Raw genomic sequence first — 19,229 nt, 5'->3', positions numbered from 1 at the left:
GCCAAGTGTGACATTAACTCTTTCGATAATAACTGGTGCATTTGATTCTGTCCCATAAACACACTTGCTCCAAGTTATCATGGCTTGAGGGAAGTCACAGTAAATGAACTACAAACAACTAATGCAGTTTACTTCTGACAAGTAACAAACTAATGTCTAAAAAACAGATAGATCATTATGTTAAATAGTACAGAAAATCATAGAATAAATAAAACCCAGACATCATTGCATGAATTATTTCTGTAACCATTTTTTAATTTCTAGTCTGCACTTTTCCTCTTCCCATTAGGTACTCTCTTGTATTCATATGAGGCCTAAAAAGAATGATATAACATTTTGGAATAAATATACAGCAAATTAGTCCTATACTGGAAGACAGGATGGCAAATATCTCTACAGCAACCAAGTACATTCCCTTTGTACTGAGGTATGCTGGAATGAATGAAATCCAAACACTAACAAATGCCAGCATGCTGAATGTGATATAATTTGCTTCATTAAAGCTATCAGGTAATTTTCTTGCTAGGAAAGCAACTATGAAGCATACTCCTGCCAAGAGGCCTAGGTATCCCAGCATGCAATAGAACATAACAATAAAACCTTCATTACATTCAATTATTATTTTATCCTTTAAAGATTTCACATTATACTCAACAAATGGTGGAGATGTAGTCAGCCAGATGATACCCATGATAATTTGAATTACAGAGCTTAAAACAACAATATAAATGGGAACACTGGGTCCCACCCATTTTTGTAACTTGCTCTCTGGCTTAGTAGCATTGAACGCAATAACTACAGTAATGGTCTTTGCCAAAACACAGGCAATACAGAAGGAGAAAACTACAGTGAAAAGTGCTTGTCGAAGCACACATGTCACTGTCATTGGCTGACCAATCAACATCAAAGAGCAGAGGAAGCACAATATGAGAGAGAGGAGGAGAAGGTAACTGAGGTTTCGGTTGTTGGCCTTGACTATTGGAGTTTCCCGATATTTCATGAATATGCACAGAATGGAAACAGTCATTAAGGAGCAGGTTGTAGATATGACAGCAAACATTATTCCTAGTGGATTCTCATAGGACAAAAATTCAATAAGTCTTGGTAGGCATCTGTCTCTGTTGCTGCTGACCCATTGACTCTCAGAGCACTTCATGCAATGAGAAAGATCTGGCAAAAAATAACATGATAAAACTTATTATTTATCCTAAATTTAAGAGCTTTTATTATACTATAAGGTTAAACATTTTAGTAAAATTAAACCACATATACAGTTCAACTGTTTCAAAAAAGCTGCATTAAATAATTTTTAAAAGAATAGCTTAGCAATTTTAGTGTCTTAAGTTAAACTGTTTACATTAACTAATTTTTGTATAGTGTTGAATAGTGTATGATGTTTCTGTCATGAGATATTGCTATTTATCATTTTCAGCCCTGTTTTGATAATTATAAGAACATACAACAGTACCTATTACATCACAGCCACACTACAAAGGCAGAGTTCTTATGTGCAGTTCCATAGATTGTAATATCAAACAGTATACTGTCAAGTTCATGTTAGAAACTAGATGCAAATGTTTAGAACAATTGGATCAGCATTATAAAATGTAACATTTCAGTTACAATCTTCAGTGTTGGGACACTGCCCAGCTGTTAAGATGACCACACAATGATAGGAACTACTTTCTTTAGAAGCAAGGCATGTTTGACTGAAGTGGTAGTATTTAATATCCATTAATAAGTAGCAGCGTTGCCCCAGTGTTCTACATCCTGGGCTGTACTTTTAAGTATTTAAACTTCCAGAGTAGTTTGTATAGTTACTAGGCCTGCTGCTTTATATCAAATCGCAAGTCTCTAAAACTATTTTGCGCACAATATTTCTTTCTTCAATATGAATTGCTTCATAATTCATACACATTACAGTTAGAGAGATGATACTGAAATACATAAACAGTCTAAAAGCAGTTCTAGGACAAATTACTTTGCTGCTATAAAGGTATTACAAAATACAAAAAATAAGTGCATGCCCTTGATAAAGAAAATTAGAATCATTATTTTTTTCTCTCATTAGGCCCAGATGGATATTGAGACTATGCAGGGTACAAGTCTTTATCATAATCAGTCCATACGTGACCTGAAGTCTCATTCCTCCTTCTTATAAAATAATGTGGATGCTCTGGGATTTGCACCATGTACAAACAACTTCTTTTTAACTGGCTTGCAAGGAGGACCGTGCCCTGCAAAATATACCTGTCTTGTGTCTGCTAACCCATATAGCTCTTGATGTCTTTGCTAAAGAGTTCTGGACAGCTCCAAAAATAATGGGTTTGCAAAGGCCACAAATTAGGGATGATTTATACATATAATTCATGCAGAGTTAACAGAACATCAGGTTTTACATTGACATGGATTTTCTGAAGAATAAGAAGTCTGAAACTCTAATGTCTTTCAATACTGACTGACAGTTATGCTCAATGCTTTACAAGAAAACCAAATGTTTTATGAAGGACATGGCAAAAATATGAGGCAAAATGAAGGACATTCTACAAAATCAAGAACATTAGTGACGTATGCCCTTCCCCACTTATACAGCTCACAATAATTTCTCTCTTAAATAAAGTATATTTGTAAAAAATAAGAGTAAATGCACCAGAGTCTGTTACAGTATACACATTTAACTAGTACAGTTTGTTGAGGGCACTTCAGAGTGACTGGACAAATATTCACTGCTCCTCCTTTGCCTTCTCTGCCCTAATCTAGAATGTCTGACCCATGTTGTTTTATTCAAACTCCATTTTAAAAGGAAAGAACAAGATCAGAAAGCAGAATTTGATAGTTCTTCTACCCCACACGTTCCCATTTTAGATGACTTTGCACATCGGATCCTTCTAAAATAATGAAATTTGAGTTTGCTGCACCTTAGTAAAAAATATTATTCTCCCTACAGTGACCTACCTTCTTTCTAGCACTTTACATTTTGGTAAAATGTGTACTACTGGTCAAGAAGCTACTGCCTTAACCTGTGTTTATTCTGTGGATGCTTGTGTATTAATCCTGTGCCACCTGCAGACCATCTTTTCTTTGATAACTCAGTAGGGAAAAAAGTCTCTGTAAATCCCCCCACGTACATATGCATACATATACCAAACCTGTTTCAACAGGTCCTTAAACCTCCTCTTCTTGTGAGATTTTATCATAAAGTGTCACCTGTCCTTTCCTCGGTAACTGTCCTCTGTTTTTTGATAGTCAGGCTAGTCTTCTGTATCTCCTTTTGTATTTCATAACTATTTATCCTTCTGCGCAAGTTTGTATCTAATTTCACTTTGATAGTCTCTCTTGTCTTAGGAGAGCCTATCCAGACCATTTTGCATGTCTTTTTATTGTCCTATATTGACAACATCCCCTTTTTCACAAACTTATAATCAAGTTTCAAAAACACCCATATGTGAGTGAGCCAGACAGGATATACAGAGCTAATTTTATATCAACTCTTTGTAAGCAGGATGTGTATTATTATAATGTAATATTAGGAGTGATGACATTATACTCCGAGGTCAGGAAAAAGATAAGCACATTAAGCAATTCTCTAGTGTGAGACAGGATCATAACAGTGCTTAGCAGTGTTTAATGAAATGGATTAAGCACCCCAAGCATCCTTAAGATTGGGTCTCGCATTAGGTACATTGCAAGCTGGCAAAGAGCAATGGAAGAAGGTAAAACAGCTTTTAAAAGCTGTTAGCAGGTCACTCTGTTACACTTATAAACAAAATGTCTAGCAGAACACAGTATCTAGCAGCTTTTAATACCCTTTGCCCTTTAGAGGGGGACTTCATTTCTGCCTGCTGTCTCTTTGATCGTACAAAAGTACTGTATCGTTTTTCAAATACTTTGAAATTCTATAAAACACTTTCTACACCCACACCTTTCTTTCTTTTTTTTTGGAACTGGTAGTACTTGGAACAGATACATTTCTATGGATACAAAGTGTTATGATTATGTCGGATCATAACCAGTTGTGTTTTCAAGCTAGTAATCATTTCTCAAGCTTCATTCTCAGTGTGAATTTCTTGGCATCCATGTCTCAAATGAATAATATGCAGGATATGATCAGAGACCTGAATTTAACCCCCTGTGTTATCATTGTCTTTTCTATGAAGGATGTTAATACAAAATATTTTGCAATAATCCTCAGCCTGCTGCACAAGATGTAGTCCCCTCCCATCCAATCCTTTCAAAAAGCACCTTTCCCCTGTTTTTCTTAGGACCGCCTGTGCTTATAATGTTTTCTAAACATAAAGTTTAAATGCTAAAAAAAAACAATAATTGCACCCAAAGATGTATAAAATGTAAAAAAAAATGAAATACAATCATAACAAAAACAGTTAGAGGTATAAGACAAGCAAACAAGCAAACAAAATGTATATGCCTGCATAAAAAAAACTAACTTTAGAAAGAATTCCTTCTGATAATATAGCAATTCTTAATATCTGCAGTATACCATATTTTGGTTGCATATATCCTAACACTGTTAAAATTCCAGCCCTAGTCTCTGACCATTTAAAGTACTCAATTAACAAAACAGCATTTTTGTTAATTATTTAAAGAAAAAAACTGTAGTAGCGCATAAAAAACTGTGAAATGAAACGATCAAATAAACAGCATGAAGTGATCTTGAGATGCTTCTAACACTAAAATGTGTTCAGCCTTTTCAGCGGTATTCATTTCCTAGAGTTTCAGAAGAAGTACAAGACTATTTACAGCAAACTTAGCTTTGACTTGCATATTAATAACTCAATAAAAAAGACTTGCTTCAAATTACGGAAACTTTACAGAAACAAACCATACTTAGACAAATCCATCCAGATAAAACTTTCAAAAAGTCTTCTCCTTCCAACCTTACTATATGGGTCTCCTATCTTCACCAATCTCCACAACTCTTTGAAACACAAACTACAGTCCTGTTATTATAAGATTGCAAAATTTGCATCAGCCCGACCAAATCGCACCCACCATTGCCAGGCCACTAAAGAACTAAACTGGCTAGAATTTGTACATTACCTACATTACACACAACTTACCTTTGCCCATAAACTCATTTATAAACTCAAGTGTTGCCCTTCCCTGAAAAATATCATTGAACTTTACATCCCATCCAAAAATCTACACTCTAACAACAAACACTAAAGTATCAAAACCTAGTAAAAGAGCAGGTAGCTGCCTCTATTCCCATTCCATAACTAAGCTGTGGAACACCCTCCCATCATCAGTTACAGAATTAGACAACATAATCTCCTTTAAAAGAAAACTAAAACAATATCTCACTGATAACCCCAGCTGCACATGCAACACATATCTGCAGCCTCCTTAATCTAGCCAAACTGTTTCATGTAGCAAATATACTTATGTATATTTTATGCTGTTACACCATACGAGTTATCCCTAATTTTTAGTATCATAGTCCACACATCAATACAACCATCTTAACACATTTTCTCTTCTCTGTCACTTTCTACTTTTAATACTACCATTAAATATATGCCACTTATAATCTGTTTATTCCCACTACCTAGCTATAAGATTCTAACTATATCTGTCTTACCTTTAAGTTTAACTCTCTAATTCTACCTTTCCCTTTTCCTGCCTCCCCCCAAAAATTGAGCTGTATTGTTAAATATTTTTAACTGTATAATTTTCCTACATGCTAATGTTCCATTGTTACTATATTGTGCCTTTTAACAACATATTGACTTTTTAGATAGTTTTCTGTATTATTTCACTTGCTTTATAATTATAATTTTGTTTCCTTGCAAATTCATGTAATGATTTTCATGTAACTTGGAGCTTTTCTCCCCGGGCCTCCACTGAAAATGGGTCTCAAGCCCAGTGGACTTTCCCGGCCAACAAATGTCAGTAAATAATAAATAATCTAAATATGGCAAAGCTTTTCTAAGCATGCTCCATTAACGCCTTCCCCAGGATGAGTTAGCCAGCACTCCCACTCTCCCTGGGTGTAGAGAAAATTCAGTCACAGACAGCCTTAAGAAAGCAGATGAACATCTTTTCTGAATGGTGCAGCGGGGCTGCATCTTCTGCTGAAGAAAAGCAGATGAAACATGATTTCTGAATAGCAGAGGGCTACATCTTCTGTTGTAGACTGAGGATGATCAGACTTTGTTATGTGACCCTAATATGTACCTTGACTTGGGGGGAGGAGTCAGCACAGAATGTACCTTCCACAGGGTTAGATTGCTTGTCATAGGCCCTCTATCCTCCAGAAGGATAAATATTGTGCAGTGCAGTACATGAATACATCAACAGAATTAGTGACAGACAGAGCTAGAAACCTGAATTAACCTTTTAAATGCTTGTGTCTCCTTTTGACATTGGGCTGTAAATCAAAATATTCATCATAGTTAAATGTGAGGTCGCAGAGCTGACATTGTTTCCATTTCCTCTTTTATTTTAGTTCATTTCACCACTTCTCCATCCGCAAAAAGTATCTATGCATATCTCAGCAGTACAATAACATACATTCACACCAGAACTTCAGTTAAAATAGTTCAAGTCTGTCTGGCAGTTAGCATATAGGATTATGGCTATGAGCTCTTAATATGCTTCTTCCTGCAGTTCAGATATGATTCCCTCAGTCTCATTTTGTTACCTTTTGAGACACTGATTTACACTTTTATTTTCATGAGAGGATATCCAGAAAGCATACCAGTGAGTTGTGTAGTTTCTGGTCTTCCCAGTGATTTTATTATAATTTTGTATCTTATGTCTTTTTCCTCATGTGTGTGTGTGTATATATATTTATATATATATATATATATATATATATATATATATATATATATATATATATATATATATATATATATATATATATATATATATATCTTATTGGTGAACAAGCCTGTTTTGGTTTAAAACAATTTGCTGTTCTGATTTCTGATTTCCACAAAGCACACTACTACATATTTTATATACCTTTAATTTGGAACAGCAGCTGATTCTTTGTATCTTGCAGATGCATGAACTTTCAGTAAATCACTAGTGCTCAAACCATAGGTGTGTCCATCAATGGGCGTTTGGATAACTACAGTCTGTCATTTCCTATAGGAATTAAGTTGTTTTTTATTGCATAGATTGACTTCTACAGCTTTATTGAACTAAAATGAATTCTTTAAGTTGGGAAGAACTCTTAAACAATCTTCATATCACTAACAGAACCTCTAGGCTGTGCTTTTTTAAGTTTACCATTTTAATAATCATTATTTATATAATACCTTCCACAGTCCGGTATAGAAATTATTCTGTAGTTTATTATTTAACTTATTTGATTCTGCAGTGAAAACAATGTGCACACAAGATACATATTTATAGTTTTATAAGCATGTAGTATCAATATAGTCATTCATGAGGTTTGGTACTTATATGACCAGCTGATTATAGCACAGTCGTTCATTTTCTTTGATTTTTGCAACATATCAAAGCTATGTAAAGACTATACCAGATATTGCCTACTTAATAATTGCTATTTTTAATAAATTTATTTCCCAGAATATTGCTGAGACTAATCATACATACATACAGTGTCAAGGCACATTCTTGTTGGTGAGTCTCATTATAATAAGACTCATATGTGGCTGTAACCAGGCAGCATTATTTAGTTATTTTTGTCTCCCACACAGTTGACTCTGCTGCTCCCTGTACCTCTTTGCTATCACTTGGCCTACCAAACCTTCACAGCTTTCCTGAACTTATTCTGATTACATTCGGGGGTGGCAAAGAGATCCAGCATCTTAGGGCAGCATCATACTACTCCTGAGGGAATGAATTTCCCCCAGTTCCCCCTGCTGTTGCATATGCCCAGTAATACCATGAGGAAGGAGCATGCAATAGGCATCAGCACAGATCTATACTTCACTTCGCAGGGGGCTGTCAGCAGGACCACCCCCCACCCACCATCAGGCATCACCGCATGGTAGTTTCCTCAATCTCCACTAAGGAAATCAAACCAATTGAGTGTGTCCTGAGAGTATGTGCCTTCCTTCTCCCCCTCCCATATAGGTATACCTATCCTTCCTGCCTGGACTTTCAAGCATCCAAGTCAGTAGTCAGACATAAGAAACCTGGGTCATAATCAGGACTTTATGCCTCTGCACCACTGGCATAGGCATTAACACCGATGCTTTACTTAGTCCATTATAGTGTTCTATGTGTTGATACAAGGGGTCACAGGTGTTCCTACTAACCTAGTACACCAAGAACACATCAACAGGTTAGTCACAAATATTCATTTCTTAACATAAAAACCTTTGTATTTTTCCCCTGGGCATCTTTTGTGTTCTGAGATGTTGCAATGCACATGCGAACTGCTGTGTTTCTGATATCACTATAACACCATTTGTATTTTATTTATGAATCTCTTCTACTACAATTTTTCTTTCATTGTGAGGTTTAAGAAAAGATGGTTCCTGCTCCAAGAATTTGAGCATCTCTTTTTACTACCTCTTTAAACCAAATGACAAAGGTGTATATTGTCTGTCCTCTATGACTGTAAATACAATACAACAAAATGGTTATAAATCCAGTTTAAAATATGCATAAACTGGCAAATTCAAAGGTCTACCTGTTTGGTTGGAAATTTCCCCCTCAGAACAAGGTACACAGTCAAAGCAGCAGATTGGCTGACCCTTCTGAGCTGATTTACGATAGCCAGGTGTACAACTCTCACTGCATACAGAATGTGGAACCTACGTAACATAAAAAGGAACAAAGCATATTACAAGGTGTTACCACCACATTACATGTAAGTAAGTATGTGCTGAATGTTGGTTAGAAAAGCTGCACTGTATAGGAAGGATAGGATAAGCTATGTAGTGGCAAGAGTGTATTTGGTGTTGTTGCTAAGAAAGCTTTTATGCCTGTAGGGCATTCCTAACTTTTGGTGAGTCTTTTTTATGTTAGCTTAAACAGGCAGGTCAAATTTGAGGTTATCGTCTATAATCACTACAAGACATTTTGTATGTGAGACTACTTCAGTTTCAATTTTGTTTAGTGAAAAGATTTTGGAATTCACTTTATCATGCAAATATGATCTGGGGAAAATAGCAGTGTCTTTCTTGTTTTAGGGTTAAGTAGTAGCTAGACATTATGAATCCACTTCCTAACTGAGTGAAAAGCATCTTGCAAGATATGGAGGAGTTCAGGCAGGTTATTAGATGCATGTATAAGTGTGAAATCATCAGCGTATTGCATAAGAAAGGCTAGACCATTGGAGCTATAGTGGTCATTGATAAAGAAATTAAAGAGGAGGGAACCAAAAATAGAGCTTTGGGATACACTAGTGGGGACCTGCAGGTAGGGAGAGAAAGAGTGTTCTGCCATTTGCAGACTGGAACCTGTCAGTTAAATAGCTATCAAATCACAGTAATGAATAAGGGGATAGCCAAGTTGAGATAATTTATACAAGAATATAGGGACAGAAACTGTATCAAAGGCTTTTGACAGGTCAAGGTATAAGAAGAAACAAGTTTGCCAGAGTCGCTGTATTTGTTTGTGGTGCCTGTGAATGATAAAAGGGAAGTAGTTGTATTTGTGTTGGAAAGTTGCCATGTTGTATGGCTAGGAGCCATTACTGTAGAAGATTGATGTTATTGGTAACATCAGGCAAGGCTCCAAAGCAGGGTCACGGCACCCACTTATTTTAGCTCCAGAAGGCATTAGAATGAAAAGTACAAAGAAATGCCTTAAGTACAGTGATGTTAGGCTCAAGGCCCTTCCTCATTCCAGATTACATCACTGGTAACATGAAGCAAGGCTGTGAAGCAGGGTCAGGGCATCCAGTTATTTATGCTCCAGAGAGCATTAGAGTGATAAATTACAAAGAAGTGCCTTAAATACAGTAATACTAGCCTCAAACCTCTCCCTATTCTAAACTGACATTACTAGTAACATTAGACAAGGCTCCAAATAAGGTCAGTGCATCAGTTATTTTGGCTCCAAAGGACATTAAAGTGAAAAGGCACAAAAACGTGCTTTAATTAATGGCCTTTCCTATGTTGTAACTGTTTAGTTAGGTGCTTCCTAGAGCAGTGTAGATCACTACTCCTTCTTCTGCCTTAGAATGAGTACAACTGCCCCCTTTCACCTTATTGTATGAACAGTGAGGTGTTTTAGGAATACCTTCCAGTTTCACTTCCTATTGGAGTCCATTTCTTTATTACTCTACTGTTGTTCCCTAGCCACTCTCCAGTTAGTCTTGCAGTTGTAAGGTACAATAAGTTACTATTGATTTTTGGTTGCTGTCTGCTACATATATCTGACTCCTAACTCCCTATATACTTCCTCCCATCTGGGATTGCCTAGTTCTATCTGCTTTAGCACCCTCATATTACTGTTTGATAAATTGCCCTTTTCTAAGTCCCACTTGTGTGATCTTCCCTGTTTTTCATGTTAATAATGCCATTTTGCTGCTAGTTTTTAACACTGCTACTGCTATTGCTGTGTCCTAATCAGTTAAGACATTTTTCCTTATATTTTGCTAATCCTGACTGTTTTCCTGCAGGACTCAGTTTGATCCTGCACAGCTATGCTTGGCTTCACTTTACTCCTCAGCCTACCTCCATTCCCACCCACCCCTGACATCATGTCCCTTATATTCAGCATATCCTTCCCTGTTCAAATTTTAGCCTGTCAAAAGACTCATCAATCCTCCTACCTACAGCAACACAATTACCTCACAAATAAATTATTCACAGGCTCTCACTCCTCCCATCCACTGAAACCATATTTGTCTCATCTGCTCTTCATACAAATACATGCACCTCAATTTCATTATTAGTACCCATAGTTGTTTTCTTCTCCTTATACCATTAACTGACTTCAAATATCATTGATACCCCTCCATTTCCTTTCTCAATATTACATAATTAGAATTAAATGATAAGACAAATCTTCTTCACTTACTTATTTTCATTAACTCCACCTGTGCTTCCCTCAACTTAATATTACATATCGATACTGCACTTCATTTTTTCCTCTTCTCTGTAACCACTGAAATTTCAGATGTTTCTCCAAGCATCATATCACTTTCTGCTGCTACTAATACTTATGTAGCAAACTATCACAGTAAACTTTCACTTCCATATTTCTTTCCTACTGCAGTTTACTCAGCACATTATGAAATCAGGAGTAATATATCTACCTGCATTTTTAATCTCTCAGCTTGTCTTTATTTTAAGCACAAAATGCTTCACTGCCATTACTCTAATCAAACAATAAAACTCATACAGGTCCCCTATAAATCAATGCACTACATCTCAAAAATCCCACAGTGTGGTGATGTCGCAGTGTGTTGGGCAGAAACTATGTTCAGTAATTGTTAAGAGGTGTTCTTGTAGAATATAATGGAGGAGCTGCTTGTGAATATATCTATAAGAATTTTTGTGAGAGGTGATAATATTGCCATAGGCCAAAAGTTAGAGACATCAGCTGAAATACCACCTTTATGAAAAGGAATAATATAGGACTTTTTTCATAGTGAGAGTACATAGGATTCAGCTATTGATATTCAGGTGGGAGTTTGTCAGCTGCAGTGAAGCAAAGTTTCAGTTTAAGTAGAAGTTGTTTTATCACTGATTTGGAGACAGGTCATAAGAGAAAGTTGCTTGCAATGAATATAGAGGGTGAATTAGGTTCATGTGGGGATGCTGAGGGGTAGTAAAGGAAGTGGTAATATGTATGGTGTATGGAGAATGTTGGTTTTGGTCTAACCTGTTCTTTGCTGAATTACTAGGATTGGATGTTATCAAGGGGGTTATGGAAGCATTGGAAGGGATAAGAGTTTGTAGTTAGGGAGGTACTGTTTTCTATGAAGTAGGTATTGAATAAGGTTGCAATTTCTAGTGAAGAGCTATTATGAGAATGGCTGGGTTCCTTGTTTGAGCCTGGATGTAACAGGTTCTGTATTGATGTCCAGATGTTTTGGGGGCTGTTTTTGTGTTGAAGTTGTAGATGAATATAATATTGCTTTTTTATCTAGGTAAACTTGTTTTTTTTCTCAGATTGCACAATTTTCTTTAAAGTTTCAGATCATAAGGAGTTTAAGACATTCTTTCCAAGTTTTGTCTGTGTTAGACAGGAGCAGCTCGTGCTGTAGGACTGCGGGACTGCAGCCCTCCCACCTGTAAAATGGGTCCCCACCTGTAAGTCCCCCCACTGTAGAACATATAAAAATAAAAAATATCTCCCACCGTAGAACATATAAAAATAAAAAATATCTCCCACAGTAGAACATATAAAAAAAAAATAGGATTCCAAGCACGCATGCTCAGGCATTCCTGAGCTCCAGACCACTCAGTTAGGCAGTCCAGATAGGGAAGGCAGGAAACTCTGCCCTTCCAACCCAGAGATCTGTGTGGTGATGACCACACAAACTAGAAGGTCACCAGACTGCATCGCCCACAGGCTGGACCAATAGCAGGAGGCTCCAGCCTCCTCACATCTCGCCGGAGACCACAGGAGGACTGATCAGATGGGCACAGGATCGCGGACATTTCTGGAAACAGTAAACAGTATGGAGGACTGATCAGGTGGGCACAGGATCCAGGCATGGAAACAGACAGTATGGAGGACTGATCGAGTGGGCACAGGATCGCGGAGACCAGGTGATCACTGCGGAGGAATGTATTGCAGGCTGTTCAGTGGTGATTGTGTGTGTGTGTGTGTGTGTGTGTGTGTGTGTGTGTGTGTAATGCCCCATTTGCTTCTTGGTGGTGGGTAGGGAATAAGGCTTGAACCCTGTACCTTGGGCCCAAGTGACAAGAGCCTGAATTCCCTATCCACCACCATTTCTAAAACATTTGCAGATTTTTGCCTCATATCTGTTCTGTTCCTCATAAAATCTGTGGCTGTTCTGTATTTCTGTTACTTAAAACAGACAGTAGTGCAGTGGTAGCAGTGTTGCCTGACAGCTATGGGTTGTCTGGTTTGATTCTTGGCTGAAGTGCCTTCTGTGTAGAGTCTGCATGTCCTCCCTGTGTTTGTGTGGGTTTGCTCTGGTGTCCTCAGTGGATATTTGTCCCTATTTTTTGGACTGTATTCCCCATTTATTGGCTTCGTCCAGGTTTTTTGTGCCAAGGTTGAGAGCTATGGTGATAACTGAACTCAATGAATATGTTTGGGGGCTGTATTCCCCCATTATTGGCTTTGTTCAGGTGTTTTGTGCTAAGATGTTGACAGCTATAGTGAGAACTGAATTCACTAAATGGTAGCCATTTAAGTTTCAGTCTTCCTTTCTTTTATAAAAAATAGATGATTTGGCATAGTGGTATGTTCCTCTGGCTGTTTTGCACAGGGACCTAGGTTCAATACTTGGCAGTGTAATGTATGGTAGTAACACAGCATTTTATTCTAGCAACTTTTCAACATTATACAAGCAATGTTTAACATGTGTCCCTGGTTTTTGGGCTTTTGTCCCCCCCCCCAAATAAATTTTGGCTTTGTCCAGATTTCTTGTGCTGCAAAGTTCAGAGATACAGCTGAGTGTCGAGTAGATTTTACAAGGAGCTGAGAGCTGCAGGGGAACAAAAGTTTAGTGCTGCTTATGCTGAGACTGTGTACATTGTAAATAGCACAATAGGTAGTGTACTTGCTTTTGATGCAGAAGGTTGTGGATTCTACTCCCACAGTAAATAGATCCATTGCTGATACTGTACTCTATTGTAAAGAGGATGGATGCTGCAGTCCTCTTTGGTGAAGATACCTAGTAACTATGAACCTGTTATCAGTTTGCCATCCATTCCCTGTTGCGATATTACTAGCATTATAGGTTTTTTAATGCAACATAAGCAATTTATTCCTCAAGGGCAACAGGCACTTTATTTGTAGATGAAACAATGACATATAAAGTTGTTTGCTAGCAGTAACCTCTTCATTAGTTAACATATTTCTCTAATGTGGAATTATTTAGATGACTTTTACTTCTTCAGAGATCATGCATATTTACTGATACTGGTGGACTGTTGAAGTTTGAGTAGACTTTTATGATGGAAATGTTCAGAATTGGGCAGTTTTGTCATTATTGGTGCATGCATTTTGTTTAATTGTTTACTGGAAAAATGTTCAAAACAATAAATTTAAAATGCCGTCTAACAACTGTACTGTATTGTACAAGGAATATGATTTAATACAGTCAGGAAGGTATCAAAGAGCATGTGTATGTTTCGTGTTCAAAGGGCCTATGATTTGAAAACAGCCCAAAATTAATCTTTACCTGCCACTGGCAAAATGTATTTTCTTTGAATGTGGGTTTCAATGCTGTTTCAATGAATGTGAGTTTCAAGGGCAGAGACGTTTTAATGCTAAGTCTATTTTTATTGTGAGACTGCATTGCTTTGTTTAGCAGATATCTATTAGGGTTTATGCTGTAATACAAAATAAAACTTTCAAATGAAATCCATATCATCGCAGAAGTAAAGCAGTATGCACATTACAGTGTTTATGGCAAATGGGGCAAAATAACCAAGGAATGGGACATTGGAATGGCTGCAGGGGGGATGCTCCATTCGACCATGATTTTGTGAGGGGGGAAGAGCAGCAAACTCAGACAGCCCTGGCTGAACTATATCTCTCAAATGTTCAGAATTTTGCAGAATGAATAGATTTTTGCTTCTTATTTTCGGTTCGCTCCTCATAAAATTTGTGGTTTTCTGCCAAATCATTTAAGAATGAAGTCACTAAATAATGACAGACATTGAGTTTCAGACATCATAACCTTCAGAAAAATGCATGCTAAAGCAAGACCTGTTATTCTATCAACTGTCTTAAGTTTATACAAGAGCAATTTTTAGTACTGTTTGCATGTTCCCGCAATATATTTGGCCTTATCCAGATTTCCTACATTAAGAGGTTGAGAGGTACGTGCAAATAAATCGCTTTATAGAATTAGGAATATCCAAACCTCTCAACTGTCCCCAATTTTGGGTGAAAATGTTGCTCTCCCCCTAATAATCCCTCTGCAAAATGGCAATTTTGGAAGAAAACGTGGAGGGTTTACAATTATAAATAACTGTAATGATTAGAGTTATAGATTACTTTTATTTCAGAAATGCATGTAGATGATCTTATTTTGTCAGCTGCTCAAGTTAATAGTACTAATTTTAAAAAGGTGTCCCTTCTTTGACAGGTTCCCAGCTGTATTGTGTGGCAATTTTATATTTTTGCATAACATTTTTGGTCTTTTTTTCATAAAATTGTGGTTTTCTGGCAAATTAGTAGCAAATCATTAAAGACTGAAGTTAGAAAATAATGGCAGGCATTTGAGTTTCAGATTTCATACCTTCAAAAATTCATACTAATGCAAGACCTACTACTATTCTATTATCTTTCTAAGTTTATAAGAGCAATATTTAAATATTCTCTTTATTTTTGGGCCTGTGTCCCACTTCTATGTATGGCTTTGTCCAGATTTCTTGCTCTGAGGTTGAGAGGTATGAGTGTCAGAGCCATCACTGTCAGCCAGAGACATTTCAAACTGTGACCTACTTGTTGCACCCCACTTCCCCATGTAGTGACTCTGGATGTGTTCAAGCAAGGCAAGGAGCAGTTATGCAGTGTAAGTGTGCAGAGTATTCCCCCATCCAAGGTAGACCACAAGTGCGACCGTGGCTTTTCATCTGTCCTTGATTTTGCAGAATGTTCTGGTTTTCTGTCATATTTTTATACTGTTGATTTATGCTTCTTATTATTCAGAAAATGCATGCTGTTGCAGTGCCCTGTTGCTCTGTATTAAAGTAGCAATGCTTTATTGATCATGTCGGAGATTGTAAGATGCAAGTAAGCTTTAATAAGCATACTGTTAAAGAATTACCAATATTTAAAGCCTTTTCATTGTTGCCATGCAGAGAATATTTACATAACTAGATAACGTATAAGCCTTAGGTATTGAAATGTATATGATAGTGTTTGAAATAAAGGACAGGATTACAGTATTTTCAGAAGCTCATTACATTTGTTGGAGACTTGCAATTATTTTTGCAGGCTTTTTTCGTAAACTAAACAGAATGCCAATTTATCATGTGTGGTCCATAACTTATGCAGTAATCCTTTAAGCAATTTATGTTGAGCTTGTTTCTTGTTTGCTGTTCATTTTTTACTTTGATCATGTGTTCCCCATGAAACAAGTAGATAGTTGTTGTCTGGCAGCAGGTCTTTTTTGGATAAGAAACATTTTTACAAGTGGGGGTATCACAGAGATTGCTACTTTCAGCATGTTACTTGGTAATTTTATAAAGCTGAATATAAATTATAATTAGAACTGCAGTGCAAGGAGAAGTGGTTTGAGCTGAGTGCTGCTTGTTTTATTTTATACTTGATTTTGACTGGCATTCCAGTAATGTATTTAAAACGCAATTTATTTTTTCATGCCTCACAACCTTTGTGTTTCCATCTAGATATTAAATAAGTTGTCATGTAGCCAATGCATTGAAATATTTTTTTCTTCTACACTTCATTTTGTCATGATTGGACTCTTGTAATGACAGCTTGGCACCCAGAGCAGTGTATTTAATTAAAGTTCCAGTTGTTGTGGTTTTGAGCATAGTTCCACCCCTTTCTAGTTGGTCAGACCCCTTCCCATTGGCCCCACCCATTCAGCTAACTCCTGCAGCCCCCCTTTAATTTGAAGTCACCAGCCGACACTGGTGTTAGACATTGTCGTTTTTGTCTGGGTAGTGATCCACAGTGTGTGTGGTTAATTGTCACTCTTTTTTTTTTTTTTGCTAAGTGGGATGTGGCTGTTTTGAATATTTAAGAATAAGGTATTAAAGGCATCGACTGCCTCAGTGAGTGGGAGAATTTTTAAGGCATACCAATTAAAGGCTTTGAATGCATTGATGAAGGAGTATTTATTGAAAGGTTTTGGGATGTTTTAAGCTGGTGAGCATTAGTTTGGAGGGGTGGCATTTCTATGGGTATAGTCTGGAAGGTGGTCAGTAAGTGATTTTAGATATACTCCAGAGGTTGTAAATTTACTAGGGTCAGAGACCAGTGTTGAGTCTAGAATTGTATCTTTACTGTTGGTGTTATTAAATCAAGTGTGTGTTTTGATAAGTTGTGTGTAACCATAAAGCTTTATACTAGCTGAGGGAAAGTCTGATGTAAGATTTTGCCAGTCAATATTTGCATCTCCTAATATGATTTTTTATATGGTATATTAGTAGTCTAAGTTGGTATAGCATTTCCAAGTGGAATATAGACTGCAAAAAAAAAAGTTTTTTATTGTTAAGCTTTAGCAGTGATAAATGTAATTTGGTAATTTAGGACTCTTGGGATGTTGTGTGAATAGGGAGCAAGATTGTATGACCTTGGATAAATTAAGACTACCCCTACCGCTTTCTTGCGGGACCTTTTAGGTTTGATGATACTGTAGCTTGCAGGGAATAGCTCACTATCTTTAATGTTAAGCTTAGGCTAAGTTTCTGTGATGGCAAGAATATCAGGGTTATACTGTAATATCCAGGCATGCAGTTCTGTAATTTTATAACAAATTCTACAGAAGTTGATAGTGACAATGTTCAATTTTTTTGGAATACTGATGGGATGAGGGGGTTGATGTGCTATTTTTATTAGTATGGATATGTAGTGCTTTAGTGTTAGGATAGTATAGCTGGGAAGAGTTATAGTTTGAGGTGGTGGATGAAGGAGGGTTAGTTGAGGCACAATTTTGTAGTGGTGGTTCTTTATTATTATATTAATTAGTGAGTTTTGGGGCCTGGGTTGGGTTGGATATCACCACACTGTAGGATTTTTGAGAGACAGTATATTGATTTATAGAGGACTTGAATGAATTTTATTCTTTTTTTAGCAGAGTGGTGGTAGTGAACTATTTTGTGCTTAAAATAAAAACAAGGTGAGAGATTAAAAAGGCAGGGAGATATATTGGTATAACTTCTAATTACACTGAGTGCTGAGAAACTGCAGTAAGAGAGGTGTACACAGGAGAAGGTACACTGTGATAGTTTGTTAGATGCGTATTACTAGCAGCAGAAAGAGACATGATGCTTGGAGGAATTTTTGAAATTTCAGTGTTATAGAGAAAAGGAAAAGGTGAGGTGTGGTATGAAGTGGAGGGAAGCAGAGCTGGAATAAATGAAGGGAAGTAATTAAAGATGTTTTAATGATTAATTATAATTATGTAATAGTGGAAAAGGAAGTGTAGGGGTGAAGAGAAGCCAAGCATAGTGAAGTGACGCAGGATGGGAACAAACTGAGACCTACTAGTCAGGGTCAGCAAAAGGTAAGTAAAATGTTTTAATAGACCAGGGCTCAGCAAATAGCAAGTGGCAGTGTTAAACTAACAGTAAAAAGATAGAAGTATTAGCATGAAAAATAGAGAAGATAGTATCATCAGGGGATAGAACACTGAATCAAATAGCAGTATGAGGGTGCTAAAGGAGATAGAACTAGGACAGTCCAGATGGGAGAAAGTAGACTAGAAGTTAGGAGTGCAATATATGTAGTAGACAGGGGACAGGCAGCAGCCAAAAATCAGTATTATACAATGACCCCCCCATTAATATTCCAAAACGTGCACGCTGATCAATCAATCAAGCTGTAAATCAGAGTTATAGTAATGGAAAAAGGTCCGGTCTCCCGGACTTTTTCCATTAGTATAACTCTTTTTTTTTTTTTACAGCAACGGAGAATGCAAGATCTCTGTTGCTGTTTACAACCTGTCTCCGTTGCTTTTTTTTAAGCTGTCTCGCTATGTTAAACCCATTAAACCCATTTACTTCTTACGCAAAAAATCTTGCTTTCTCCGTTGCTTTTTTTCAAAACTGTCTCGCTATGTTAAACTCGTTTAACATAGCGAGACACTTTGTAAAAAGCAACAGAGATCTTGCTTTCTCCATTGCTTTTGCCCACAGCTATGATGTACTGTGTAACTATACACATGCGCAGTACATCAGAACTGCCGCAGAATAGCAGACAGCTGCAGAAGGGCAGCAAGGAGGCATTATACAATGCCATTATTTAAGAAAACTAATTATTATTTTTTTTAAATAATGTCACTGTATAATAGCAATAACCCACTTCTGGGTGTGGGTAATGCTGGATTTACCCACAGTTGGCTTTGTTTGGCCACTCAGGCTTTGCCTTCATGACCAAACCACACCAACCGTGGGTAAATCCAGCATTACCCACACCCAGGCATGGGTTATTGC

The 19,229-nt window shown here is 37.1% G+C and overlaps 1 protein-coding gene across 1 annotated transcript in view; it reads right to left on the bottom strand.

The window, feature by feature from the left end:
- Positions 1-253: 253 nt before the first annotated feature.
- LOC122801294 (extracellular calcium-sensing receptor-like) overlaps positions 254-19,229 on the bottom strand; it is a 246,657-nt gene continuing 227,681 nt past the window's right edge. Inside the window, exons 8-9 of the mRNA XM_044070841.1 lie at positions 8,633-8,756; positions 254-1,170 (exon numbers count right to left, since the gene is read on the bottom strand). Of these exons, the coding sequence (XP_043926776.1) occupies positions 254-1,170; positions 8,633-8,756 (1,041 nt within the window). The remainder of the gene's footprint in view (positions 1,171-8,632; positions 8,757-19,229) is intronic.

The sequence above is a fragment of the Protopterus annectens genome, chromosome 4.part1, assembly GCF_019279795.1.
Source record: "Protopterus annectens isolate FY-2018-M chromosome 4.part1, PAN1.0, whole genome shotgun sequence".
In the NCBI taxonomy this organism is placed as follows: domain Eukaryota; kingdom Metazoa; phylum Chordata; order Ceratodontiformes; family Protopteridae; genus Protopterus; species Protopterus annectens.
Note: the sequence above shows the minus strand (reverse complement) of the source record. Positions and strands in the feature narration are given on the sequence as shown.